This window comes from Arvicanthis niloticus, chromosome 1, assembly GCF_011762505.2.
Source record: "Arvicanthis niloticus isolate mArvNil1 chromosome 1, mArvNil1.pat.X, whole genome shotgun sequence".
Taxonomy (NCBI): Eukaryota; Metazoa; Chordata; class Mammalia; order Rodentia; family Muridae; genus Arvicanthis; species Arvicanthis niloticus.
In genome coordinates this window covers 48,543,718-48,556,189 of record NC_047658.1, presented here as the reverse complement: position 1 = coordinate 48,556,189, position 12,472 = coordinate 48,543,718, and the positions used below count along the sequence as shown (strand labels likewise).

The 12,472-nt window shown below is 34.3% G+C and overlaps 1 protein-coding gene across 2 annotated transcripts in view; it reads right to left on the bottom strand.

Moving 5' to 3' along the window:
- Positions 1-12,472, bottom strand: part of Agbl1 (AGBL carboxypeptidase 1) — a 788,584-nt gene that overhangs the window by 340,397 nt on the left and 435,715 nt on the right. For both annotated transcript variants that reach the window (XM_076936072.1, XM_076936077.1), the window contains exon 20: positions 8,596-8,727. In XM_076936072.1, coding sequence (XP_076792187.1) covers positions 8,596-8,727 — 132 coding nt within the window. The remainder of the gene's footprint in view (positions 1-8,595; positions 8,728-12,472) is intronic.

Genomic DNA, 12,472 nt, shown 5'->3' with positions numbered 1-12,472 from the left:
TTGCATTTAACTAATCTAAAATAATGTATATACTAACGAATTGTTTCAAAATAATTTATAGATTATTATCATTAAGTGTTCAGCTTTCATATCCACTTTATAAACCAATGTGCTCAACGCCATGTACAAGGTTTCTTAGGCAAAAGGCAGTCATAAGTGGAAAGCTTTGATCAGCATGGAAAGAGAATGTTTTCTTGAACTCTGCAGGTTTCTCTTAAAATTTGAAATCATATAAATAATCTACTAAGACTTTTCTCTCTCAAAATTGCTTGAGCTATTCTGGCTCTCTTGTGTTTAAGATTGGCTTGTCAATATCAATACAAAGGCCTGCTGAGATTTTGATAGAAATTGTGTTGACTCTATAGAAAGTCTAGAGAAAATTCCACTTCAAAAATATTGGATCTTTCAATACATTAATTTGTATTTGTAACATAATTTGTAACTTCAATTTATTTGGGACTCCTTCAATTGCTATCACTGTTTTAGCAGTTTTAATATATTTACTTTTCTCTATTAAATCTGCTACAAGTTATCTTGGTTTTATTATTATTGCAAATGGAATTTATTTCAGGATTATTTCTGGCTCATATAGAGCTAACACACCAAATTTTATATTGATCGCATATCTTGCTCCATTGCTAAACATGAATACTATTTTCAATAGTTTATGTTTGAGGATTCCTTAGGAATTTAATACATAAAAGTACCACCCCATCAGTTCATAAAAGTTTTGCTTCTGTTCTAAATGATTCTCTTCAATAATTTGCTTGTGTTGTGATTGCTAGAATATCTAACACAATCTTGAACAGAAGTGGCAAACACAAACAATCCTGTTCTGTTCCTACTTTTTATGGGGAAGTACTCATACTTTTGCCATTAAATATGATACTACTGATCATACTTAAAACTTCTTTTACATTTGTGCGGGAAAGGGTGCTAAAATACCCAGGGAAATAGGAGAGCCTGGCACAGTTGGTTCTTTCTACCAGGAGGGTCTCAAGTCTTCCCACTCAGAAGCACTGTCCTGTACCAACCAGCTGAGCCACCTCACTGATGCCTGTCCTAGGTTATTTTAGCTACCTGATTTTAGGTTGAAAACTTCACGTTTTCATTATCAGTTATAAGGTTTCATTTTAAATGAGGGTTTTTGTCAAATTCTTTTTCAGTATATGTTGAGAGGATGGAGTCTTTGTCAACTCTGTAACTGAAAGAAATACGATAGCATTTTATTTTTAAATATTTAATTTTGCCTTCATGAGCTAAAGTCCTATTTTATCACAGTGAGGAATGTTTTACATGCTTTTGGATTGAGTTGATATTTTTGAAAAATAGTTTTACATAGGCATTTCCAAAAATCATTGAGCTGTCACTATCCCTCCTTCTGATGGCTTTTCATGGCTTTACCATGGCTTCATAAAGGAATAGCAAATATTCCTCCTCTATTTTCTGAGTGAAAATACTTTTTTTATACTGAAGATTATCTATGTCTTGAGAGTCAGCTTAAATCCACCTACAACGTTATTTGGGTATAGGTATTTATGGGATGTATTTTGATTTGTAATTCAATTTATTTTCTTGAAATACACTTAGATTTTCTGTCTCTTTGAGCCAAATTTCATAGTTTATATCCTGCAAATAATTTATACATTTGACGCATAGTTTATTAATAATAACAACAGCAAAATACACATATAATTTTTAGGTTCTGCAGAGAAGCTTACTCTTTCATTCCTGACTGGTAATTTATCTTTTTCTTTTCCTCGTACATCTGGCTGAAGCACAGTCTGGAGCTAAAGTTAAAGTTCCAGTCTGTGAGCTGCCTGGAATGGGTATTAGGAATCAAACTGGCTCATCTTCAATAGCAGTATATGCTCTTAACCACTGAACCATCATTAAACCCCAATATTTTTTCTTCTTTCTACTTAATTTCAAATGTACAAGATTAGATGACTAATGTGAGATTGACCTTGCTAACAGAATCATCTGAAGTAATCTATTTATCTCTCTTAATGACACAGCTATATGCCAAAAATTCTGATGTATTATGTTTTGTTACTCAGGTAAAAATATTTTCTAATTTCTCCAATTTCTTCTTTAGCCACAAAGTAATGATAAGGGAATGGTATAACATCCAAACGCTCAGGGACATTGAGTTCCTTGCAAACTTTATTTGTAATACACTCTGCTGCTGCATGTAAATACTTTTATAAGGTTTCGAGTTCTTGTTTGCTTATTTGTTTACTTGATTGTTTTTTAAATAATGTCCTTAAGTTTTTTTCAACTATCACATTCTTATCATGAGCACCTTATCTTGGTGTGCATTCAGAATTAGTGTGCACTCTTTGAGGGGCAGATGTCATGTATGTGTGGTCACACAACGTAGTCTCAACCTTACTGACTTTCTGTTTTCTTTTTATTTAATGTATCATTCCCTGAGAGAAGAGTAGTGAACTAGCCAAGCTTTAGCATCAAATTTTAACCCATCTCTTCATGATGCATCATAGTTATGTTCTCAGATATTCTTTTGAGAATGATAAATTACCTTCTTGTCAAAAAATATTTTGGCCACCAAAAATGCATTCTTTCTTATCTCAATATAATCACTGGTCTCTGGTATAGGGATGTCTTACCTGGTATATTTCTTCCCAACTTTCACTTTAATCCTTCTGGAAGTACTTAATCTCTCACAAACAGCATAGAATTGAGGATTTTTAGTTGAATGTTAGAGTCATTGTCTTTTGAATGAAATGTCTTGTCCATTCATGTTTAGTGTTAGCACTCACAATTTTAGACTTATACTTGCTCTTTTGCTATTTCTTTTGTAATAGGTTATCATTTGTCTACTTCTTAAAAACATTTTCTTTGTCATTTACCTTTACTTCTTCATATATTTATCAGATTCTTTTCTTTTAGATCATTCTTGCACATAAATTGTTTAATTTTGATGCTATTGTGTACATCTCAATGTTTGTCTTCTTTTCTCATATAATTTTCTCTGTTGCTTGAAGTGAATAATTTTGACTATGTCATAAAGTTTATTGATTCTTTCAACTAGAATTTCAATTCTGATGATAAATTTGTCAACCTATTTTTTTTTTTGCTGTAATTATAGTACTTTTTTGGAAACTAGATTTTTCTTTTCTACAATACATCCCAACTAGTTTCCCTCCCACTAGTTCTTCTAGTTCTCCCACATACATCTCCTTCTATACCATATCCACTCCCCATTTGTTTCCTCTTCAGAAAAGATCTGGCCTCCAAGAGACTACACCCAAACAGGACAAAACAAGATACAATAAGACAAGGCTGAAGCCCACATATCAAATTTGGACTAGACAGTTCAACTGGAAAAGAATCCCCCTTCTCTTTTCTCATTTATTTTTATTTTTGTTTCCAATTTTCTACCAATTGCCTATATGCAAAGTCATCATCATCACTTTTAACAGTAATTTTTAAATATAACTGTTTGAATATACGTTAACTGCGGTGTTCTCAGAGTCAATTTCTATTGTCTGCAATGTCTCCTAAATAAAGTTTACATGAATTCTTCATTTTCATTATGTTTATAGCTTTTAGAAGAAAACTGAACATCACAAATTTTACTTTGTACCTTTTCTACATCCTGTATTTTCTATCTTTTTAGAATTTTACTTCTTTTTTAGATTAATCTGTAGAATCTCCTTACTTTTATTGTGATATGTGCCACAGTGTGAGTTATTAAAATATGTATTTAAATTTGGTACTTCTCAGTATCTGCTCAACATGGTGACTAGCTAATAATGTGGATAAAACTTGCCCTCAAACATCCTGAGTCTGTGCAGCTTCCTTTTTTGTGATTGATTATAAGTGAACTTAGAGGACAATTTGTGGCCAATTTTCAAATCATTGAGGTTTTTCTTGTTTAATTAGCTCTGAGGTTTTCTCTTCACATATACATATTTTCCAATAACATGAGATTATGTAGAAGCCATATATTAGTTTTTTTTTCTTGTTCTTATATCTAGGCCTTGTGACTTTTTGTTTTGTTTTGGTTTGGTTTTTGGTTTTTTGAGACAGGGTTTCTCTGTGTAGCCCTGGCTGTCCTGTCCTGGTCACTCTGTAGACCAGGCTGGCCTTGAATTCAGAAATCCACCTGCCTCTGCCCCCAAAGTACTGGGATTAAAGGTGTGTGTCACCACTGCCCTGCATTCTTGTGACATTTTTTATCCATCCTATTTCTCTGTTTTTATGTATCGCTGAGTATGTGCATATAGGTGTAAGAGAAAAAATATTTTTGTTCTTATCTTGGCCTTTTTACATTTTAAAATAGTTTTTTTTCATACACTATATCCTAATTATGGTTTTTCCCTGTCCCAACCCCTTCTACATACTCCCCAACTCATCACCCAACCAAATCCACCTCCTTTCTCATTCTTATTAGGAAAGGAAGCAAACAAGCATCTAAGGTGACAAAATAAACTACAATAAAATAAAACAAAATAAAATCAAAATAAGAAAAAGAAACCAAAACAAACAAAAACAGAAAGAAAACGCACAAAAAAGGACAAAAACACCACAAAAGACACACAATTCTTATATACAATAACTCATAAAAATAAATTAGAAACCATACTTTATAAGCAAAAGACCTTAAAGTTAAAAAAAATTCACATAGCATTATACAACAAAAATCTTCCTAAAATATCATTAATTTCATTTTTTGTTTAGCCATCTACTTCTTGACATGATTTACCTGCCCTTAAGTGTAGTTTATATTGATTCCGGTAAGATTCTATTGGTTAAAATTAATTTTTCTCTTTGTGAGTAATTATCAATTGAGATAGCTTTGGGTTAGGGATAGGGGCTTGTATCCAGTTCCCCTCTAAGTACTGGCACTTCCATTTGGCTTAGATTTCTTCAGGCCTTTGGGTGATGCTACAGTCTTTATAAGTTAATATAGCAGTTTTGTCTAGAAGCCCCTGTTTCCATGGTGTCTTCCATTCCCACTGGCTCTTACCATCTTTCCACTTCCTCTTCCAAAGAATTCCCTGAGCCCTGAGTAGATAATTGTTGAAGACATCTCATTTAGGATTTAGTGTTTCAGAGTCTCTAACTCTCTTCATATTGTCCAATGGTGTGACTATGTATTTGTTCCCATGTACTACAAAAGGAAGCTTTCTGATGGTGGCTGAACAAGACATTAATCTATGAATATAAGAGAATGTCATTGAGAGTCATTTTATTGTTATGTTCCTTTAGCAGAACAGTATTATTTGGTTTCCATTAGGTTCATGGTGAATCTAGCCACAGATACTCGGGCACCTGTGAGGTGTCAGCCATGAGCTCAATTTCATAGAGTGGCCTTAATTTCAAACAGATAGTGAATGATTACTCCCACAATTTTTATGCCACTCTAGTAGGCAGGTTACCATTGAGATTGAAGGAATTTTAGCTGGTTTGGTGGGTTTTTTTTTTTTTTTGGTAGAGTTCTGAGGACCTTCTAGTACTGTGGCCACTAGCCTGTAGAAGTGAAGGTTCTATTTAGGCCTCATGTCAAAATCTTCATGCTCAATGAATCGTTTAGGTGTTGTCTTCAGCAATAGAGCCTTACCATCAGATTGTGGAGAGCAACCAATAACCCTGGCATTAATCTGGGTTGTTTGGGGACTTTCATGAGAACTCTTTGCCCAAAAACTCAATTAGATGTATCTCATTCCAGATTTGGAGGCTTCATTTAGTGGCAAGAAATGTCTGGTTGGGACCTTGTCTCCCTCGATACTTGGTGACATTTTTAAAAGCTGCTCATTGTTTTCCTTTGCTTTGACATAGGGTCTCACTATGTAACTCATAGAATCTTAAACTCTCCATATTCCTACCTCAGCTCTACTATGACGAAGCATGTTCATTACTATGCCTCCCTCTAAGTTGTATATCTTGAGTAATTTCAACATGGTTAAGGAAATCTCATTAAGTAGAACACCCATTTGAGGTGTTCCTGCACAAAACTCTAGCAGTTTTCAAGACTCACTATTTCTCCATCTGTATCTGGTCAGTTTACAGATATTTAAAATTACATCTTTTGTAAATTTTGTCCTTTTTCATAATTGTGTTTTGAAGAATGACCAGAAGTACCGGTATGGTTGATAAATAAAATTGAATAAATATTTTGAGTGTGTGTGTAAAATGTGTTTATTATTTTGACACTGATATTAAAGGACAGAATTCTTCTGATGGAGTTGTTCTGTCTGATATGTAAATATTCTCTCAAGGCTGTGACTCCTGGCAACTGAGAGGACTACAAACATGTCTTGCATAAAGGGTCTCACCAAGGTCTCCATCTCTTTGTGACAAAGTGAACACATCGTCTTGATTCTGAAAAATCAACTTGCACCTATGCAAAACAAATTTTTGACTAAACACCACAGTCAAATTCATTCATTATAGATCATGGTTTCTTAGATATAAAATACCAATGGTGGAAGGATTCAACTGTTGAGCAGGACCTGCAAAGTGAGGCTGTAAGTGTTGAAGGTGTGGGAAGAAGCTCAATATTACTCATGTTCCTCTTACATCCATTGCTTAATAGCCATGAATAACCCTTGCAGAACTCCAGAGTATCATCAAACTCAATTTTATACATTTTTTACAAACCCTGACTTTATCATTTTATAAGGGAGAAAAATTGAGATTCTGGCAACTGACCACCTAAAATAAGGTATCACATAGATGACTGTCAATGTGCAGATGGGCTAATATTTTAACAATATTGCTATAAAACACTCCTTAACTTGTTCTCAGAGGCAGAAACTGTTGTCTGTCTCTCTCCCTTGTCATGCCTTTTGCCTTACTTGACACAGAAGTGAGCTTGAAATGTTTGGTGCATTAATAAACTAATATAATATAACATAAATAAGATCATCATGCAGTAAAAGTAATATACAGAATATAAGAGGCCCCTGTGCAATTGGTCATTCAGATAGCTAATCTCAATTGTCAGTTTGATGAGCTACAGAATGAGCTGCATATGGACTTTTATAGCATTCCTTCATGTTTGCAGGGAATTCTCTTGATTAGTAATTAGTTGATGTGGGCAGACTAACTTTGAGCAGCACCATCAGTTGGGCTGAGATCCTGGACTGTATAAAATAAACTGAGCTAAGTATGTATCTTTCTCTCTCTGCCTCCTGACTATGGTTGTGATGTTGCCAGAATTTTAACCTCTATTCCCTTGACTTCCTTGTTATGACAAATTATCCCTTAAAGGATGAGCTATACAAACCACGTCCCCAATTTTGCTTTGGTTGGGGTATCTTAGTGAAAGAGAAGGAACTAAGACAACCATGATGCCCAGAATCTGCTCAGCCTCATATTCTCTTTATACAGAGAGCTCTTAGGTTGTTTCTTCTCAGTTTTCCATGTAGAGAACTGTCCATGAATATTGTTATCTTTTCTAAGAAAAGACACAATAAAAGCCAAACCAATTCTATGTAAGTTTGAATGATATATTTTATATGCACATGCATTATACATGAGGTTATTTGTTAAAGTTTGGCATGAGCTTCCCAGGTGAATGTCACCTAAGTAATATAATGCAGTTAGGCTTCTGGTGGCTTATCTCTGTAAATGTTTTGTTTGTTTGTTTTTATTTGTTTGTTTTATTTTGATTTGTTTCAGACTGGGTCTTGCTATATATAGCAAGATGGTCTACAACTAAGCATCCTTCAACTTCAACCTCCTAGTACTAAAATTAAGTTCATTGACTGCTACTCCTATTTAGTTTGATGGGCTTTTATTTCTCCATTAATTCCATCATTAGCCTTAGAAATTAACTTACTTTGTATAGAGTAAATTATCATACTTAGAAAAAAAGATTTAGCAGAACTTGATACATCACAATTGTATTTCTTTTCTTCATAAATCTGAAATCAAGGCTAGTCTTTATTTTGCATTTGGACAACTTTGCAAATTTCATCTCCTACTTATGTCTCATAAGAAGTTATATTATCCTCACATGGAATGGTCCTACTTAACTTCCATTTTGTTGTAATTGAATGGAGAGTCTATACTACCAGAGTCCATGTAATATAACATTCAGTTGAATGAATAGGATAACTGTTCTGCTTTTCAAAGAGTGATCATGGAGAACGATGAGAGTTGATGAGGGTCTGGGTGCACTCACCCCTTCATATTTGCTTAAGGTTCTTTTGTATTCAGGATCATCCTATAATCTTTGTAAAAGAAACAGTATTTATACTGTCTTTATTTTAGAGGTGGCAGAATGATAATTCACACAGTTAACAATTATAAAGCCAGACATTAAAATAAGGCTTCTTGTCACCAAGTCCCTGGGCCATAGAGAAGATAAGAAATAAAGTTACCAGATAGTGTGACATTATTCAAAACAATTGTAGGAAAGATACAGAAATATCTTTTCTGCTTATATTATAACTGTACGGGTATAATAACATGATTATGTTAAGAAAAAAAGGGGTTACTGGAAACTAAAGATATGGTTCAGTGGTAAAGCTTCTATCTAGAAACAAAGATGAGTGATAATATGTACTCACAGTAATGTTCTGGTCATAATATACCATATTATACCATAGAGTGTCTTACCCTGTAGCTGACATCCTCCAAGAGGGCAGATTCACCCACAGTGCAGCCTGCTTGCCACAAAGTTTCCTTTATGCTGCAACCATAAAGGAATACATTCTTCTTTTGGGAGTGACCATGGAAATCACAGAAGACCTACAATAAGCAACAGAAAGAGAAAATAAATCCAGGCTAGTGCACTGCTCCCTTATATGTTTGAAATGTCAAAGTTGTCAGAAAGATGCTGTTTACTCAGCCATGTGGGATTCATGGTAATTCTGGAACAGCTGCATTGTAAAAGCTCTCAGAGAAGAAAGTAGATTGCAAGGCTCTTATGGGACAATAGAATGTGAAGAAATGCATGTCATCATTAGCTCTTCTGAAAAAAAAAATCCCTTATGACTGGAAGGACATAGAATCACAGCCAAGAAAAAAAAAAAAAAAAGAAAAGAAACAACAGCAGTTATAAGGAAATACAAATGAAGATTAGAAAATTGAAAAGTAAACAAAAAGGCATTTTAAGGGACTATATCAACTATATAAAGAACAATCATGATTCTTCTCCAAGTCCTGATGTCAAAAATAAATGACCCCTAAAAGTCAATTGTTTTCAAGACTCAGTTTATTTTTTTTTTAATTCATGCTACAGATGAGCTCGGAGGCTGCACTATATAACTTCACTCTAGAATTTAAGATGAAGGAGAAGCCCTAATTAGGTACATACTAGTTTGTATCAAATGGCAAACGATACTAAGAATACACTCTTATTGTACCTGCTGAAGCTTTTCTGCTCATATTAATTAAAAGAAGTCACAGGGACACTGGTATGGAAGGGAAATACATTCTTTTTACATGTTTTCTTGGCAAGTCACAAGAAAATTGTCAGAGACAGAATCCTGTAAAATATGTTAATAAGAACAAATTATGAAATCTAAAAGATACCAAATTCTCCTCAACCTCACATAGAAGGACTTCCACAATTCCTGCATTCTACTGCTGTCACGTGGTTGAATATGTTTCTTTATTGGCCACCCTCATCAAACCAGGAGAATCATCCAGTTGACATAGATGAATCTTAGTCAAAATCATTAACTTTAAAATACAGCCTTTGTTTAAGCTACCAAGCCTGGGGGTCATGTTATCTCAAGGAGTTAAGTGTTACAATAATTTGTTATTTGATTCAAAATGAACATTCTTTCTACCATATGACAAGCAAAGTATACAAAGCTCCTTCCTTACAGAAGATGCATCAAAAATTCTACCCTGTAAGAGTTTCAGTCTTCATTATACTTTCTAGATGTCATATGAACATCCTCCATCAAAAAAAAAAAAAAAAAAAAAAGGAAGAAAAAAAGATAGGAAAATTCTTCTCCCTTGTTTGGATGCAGAAATAAGATTTCCATAAAGCATTCATATAGAAACAGATGAATATAATACACACAGTAGGTACTGTTCCATAACAACCCAGAAGTGCTACTTGGGAGACTACACCCTGCAGGTCCAGCCAAGTGGTGGATTAGACCCCAATACAACTAGTTCTCTACCTAGAGAGTTCCAGTGTATTGAATTTGTTAGTATCTAGTATTCTGGTCAAATTATGCTTTGCTTCTTCCTATGCTTCTTCACTTTTATGTAAGAGCCTTATTATTCTCATTATTCTTATTATTTATTCTCATTAGCCTTATTGACCACACAGGAAAAGGTCATTAGAGAATAAAAACTGTGGCCTCCAAGAGTCCAAGTACCTATCATTTTCCTGACACAGAAGTACTTAGAGTCAAAAATCATTGTGGTCTTCCATTGCAGACTCTATCAGTCAATTTACTGGAGAAGAACCAAGAAAAAAAGAACATGCAATGGTAAAGAAAATGTTTTTCTTATTTTAATTCTTGTAATATGTAAATGACATTCCAATGCACAGACTAACAATGTGGAGAATAGCTGCAGCATATGTGCAAGTAAGTGTGACAGCACAATATCATAAAATACAAGAAAAATAAATTACCAGTATACTTGTATAAGGTTGGTAGAGTGTACATGAGGTAACATATTAACTGAAGGTAGACTCTGATTTATTAAGATGGCAGAATGTGGTGAACACTGAATTATTTGAAGATGTGTAAATAAAAATCAAAGATATATACTGTTCTCTCAAAAGTCTTTGCCATATCAAACAGAATCGAAATCTATACTAATACATGAAACAAATATGAAATATTGAGCATAGTGGTAAATTTCAGTTCCAACACATACATGAAGTGAATCATTAAATGTTTACTAAAAGACAATGCCAGATTAGATAAATAGACAAGTTTTTAACTCCATTGTCATAGATTAAGAGCCAAAGTGACACACACCTATAGTCTTAGCATTTGGTAGGTAGAGCCAAGAGAATCATCAGTACAGGGCTTTTTCTCAGTCATATAGAGAGTTTGAGGTTAGACTTGGCTATTATATAAGATCCTGTTCAAAAAAATAAAAGTAAAACTGTAAAATGTGTATAAGGACAAACCATAGGCAAAGGAAATATAGAAGATCAGTATTCATTTAGATATGGGAAGTATTGAGTAAAGAATGTTTGATGGCTTGTACACGTATGTTGCATTTGATGGATAAGTCCATTCCTTTACTCTTCTACTTTATTTTTTCATATTCTATTCAAACCAAAGACCTACATCAATAGTGGCATCTGCTACAAGCTAGACCTGGCCTTTATTGAGGAATGGCTTCGGAGTTTAATAAATATGTCCTCTTCACTGGTGCATTGTTAGTACTTTAGTAAATATCTCCTATTATAGACAGATGGTAGGCATAGGTGTCACAGGATAATTGCAGTACAGATTCTATCTCACAAGCTTTCACTTCTCCCTGTGCTGAAGAAGATCAAACATCACTCCCTAACTAAATATGAGTGACTATTGAGCAAAGGTGTCAGCCAAATAACTGATTAAGCCGGTGGTTCTCAATCTGTTGGTCACAGCCCCATAGGGCTTACATATCAGATATTTACATGACAATTCATAACTGTATATTTACAATTATAAAGTAGCAACAAAAATAATTTTATTGTTGGGGGTCACCATAGCATGAAGAAGTGTATTAAAGGGTTGCAGCATTAGGAAGGCTGAGAATCACTGGGTTAAGCTTGTGAATTCATAACCAGTTATTCAGGCTAACGAAATAGCTATAGATTATGATAGACTTTTATCAGTGATGTCAGCTCAAATCTAACAGTATGGTCTGCCCTCATGAGTAATGCAGCATAGGGCTGTATTCCTGCATGTATTTTCTGGGTTTCATAGGATTTGTTAACAAACCTTTATGATTCTTTTATTTTATGAACTGTTTCCTTCTTGGGCAGAGTATGCACTTATTTTCTACATTATGTTCATATTAGGGCAGTACATGAATGAGTTGTGAGGAACCTTAAAAAACAAGCATCTTCTTTCAAACCATCTTTCTGTTTTTATGTTCTATTGATGGATGAGATAGAGACAATGTTCCAGCCTATGTTACAGGACAATAGGTCTCAGATACCAACATGCATCAGAAAAAACATGGAGGACTTGGCAAAACAGACATTGGAGCCCTGCTCCAGCAATTCTGAGATTCAAGTAAGTCTGAGAGAGACTAAGGAATTCGTCTTTTTAATAAGCTCCCATGTGAAGCTGATGGTCCTAGTACCAAGATCATAGTCTAAAAAACCTCTTTTCTAAAGGAGCCAACAGAATAACAGTTTAAGGTCTAATCGTCTACTACCGTGAACTTTCCACCAACCTTTATCTCTTACATCTTGGTTTTTCTGTGTGAATAAACATGCACCATTCTTATGAAAAGTGTGCAAACAAATTAAGTCTGTGTCTTAGCAACAGATTTCTCAATAAAGCCAGAAGGCTGTTCG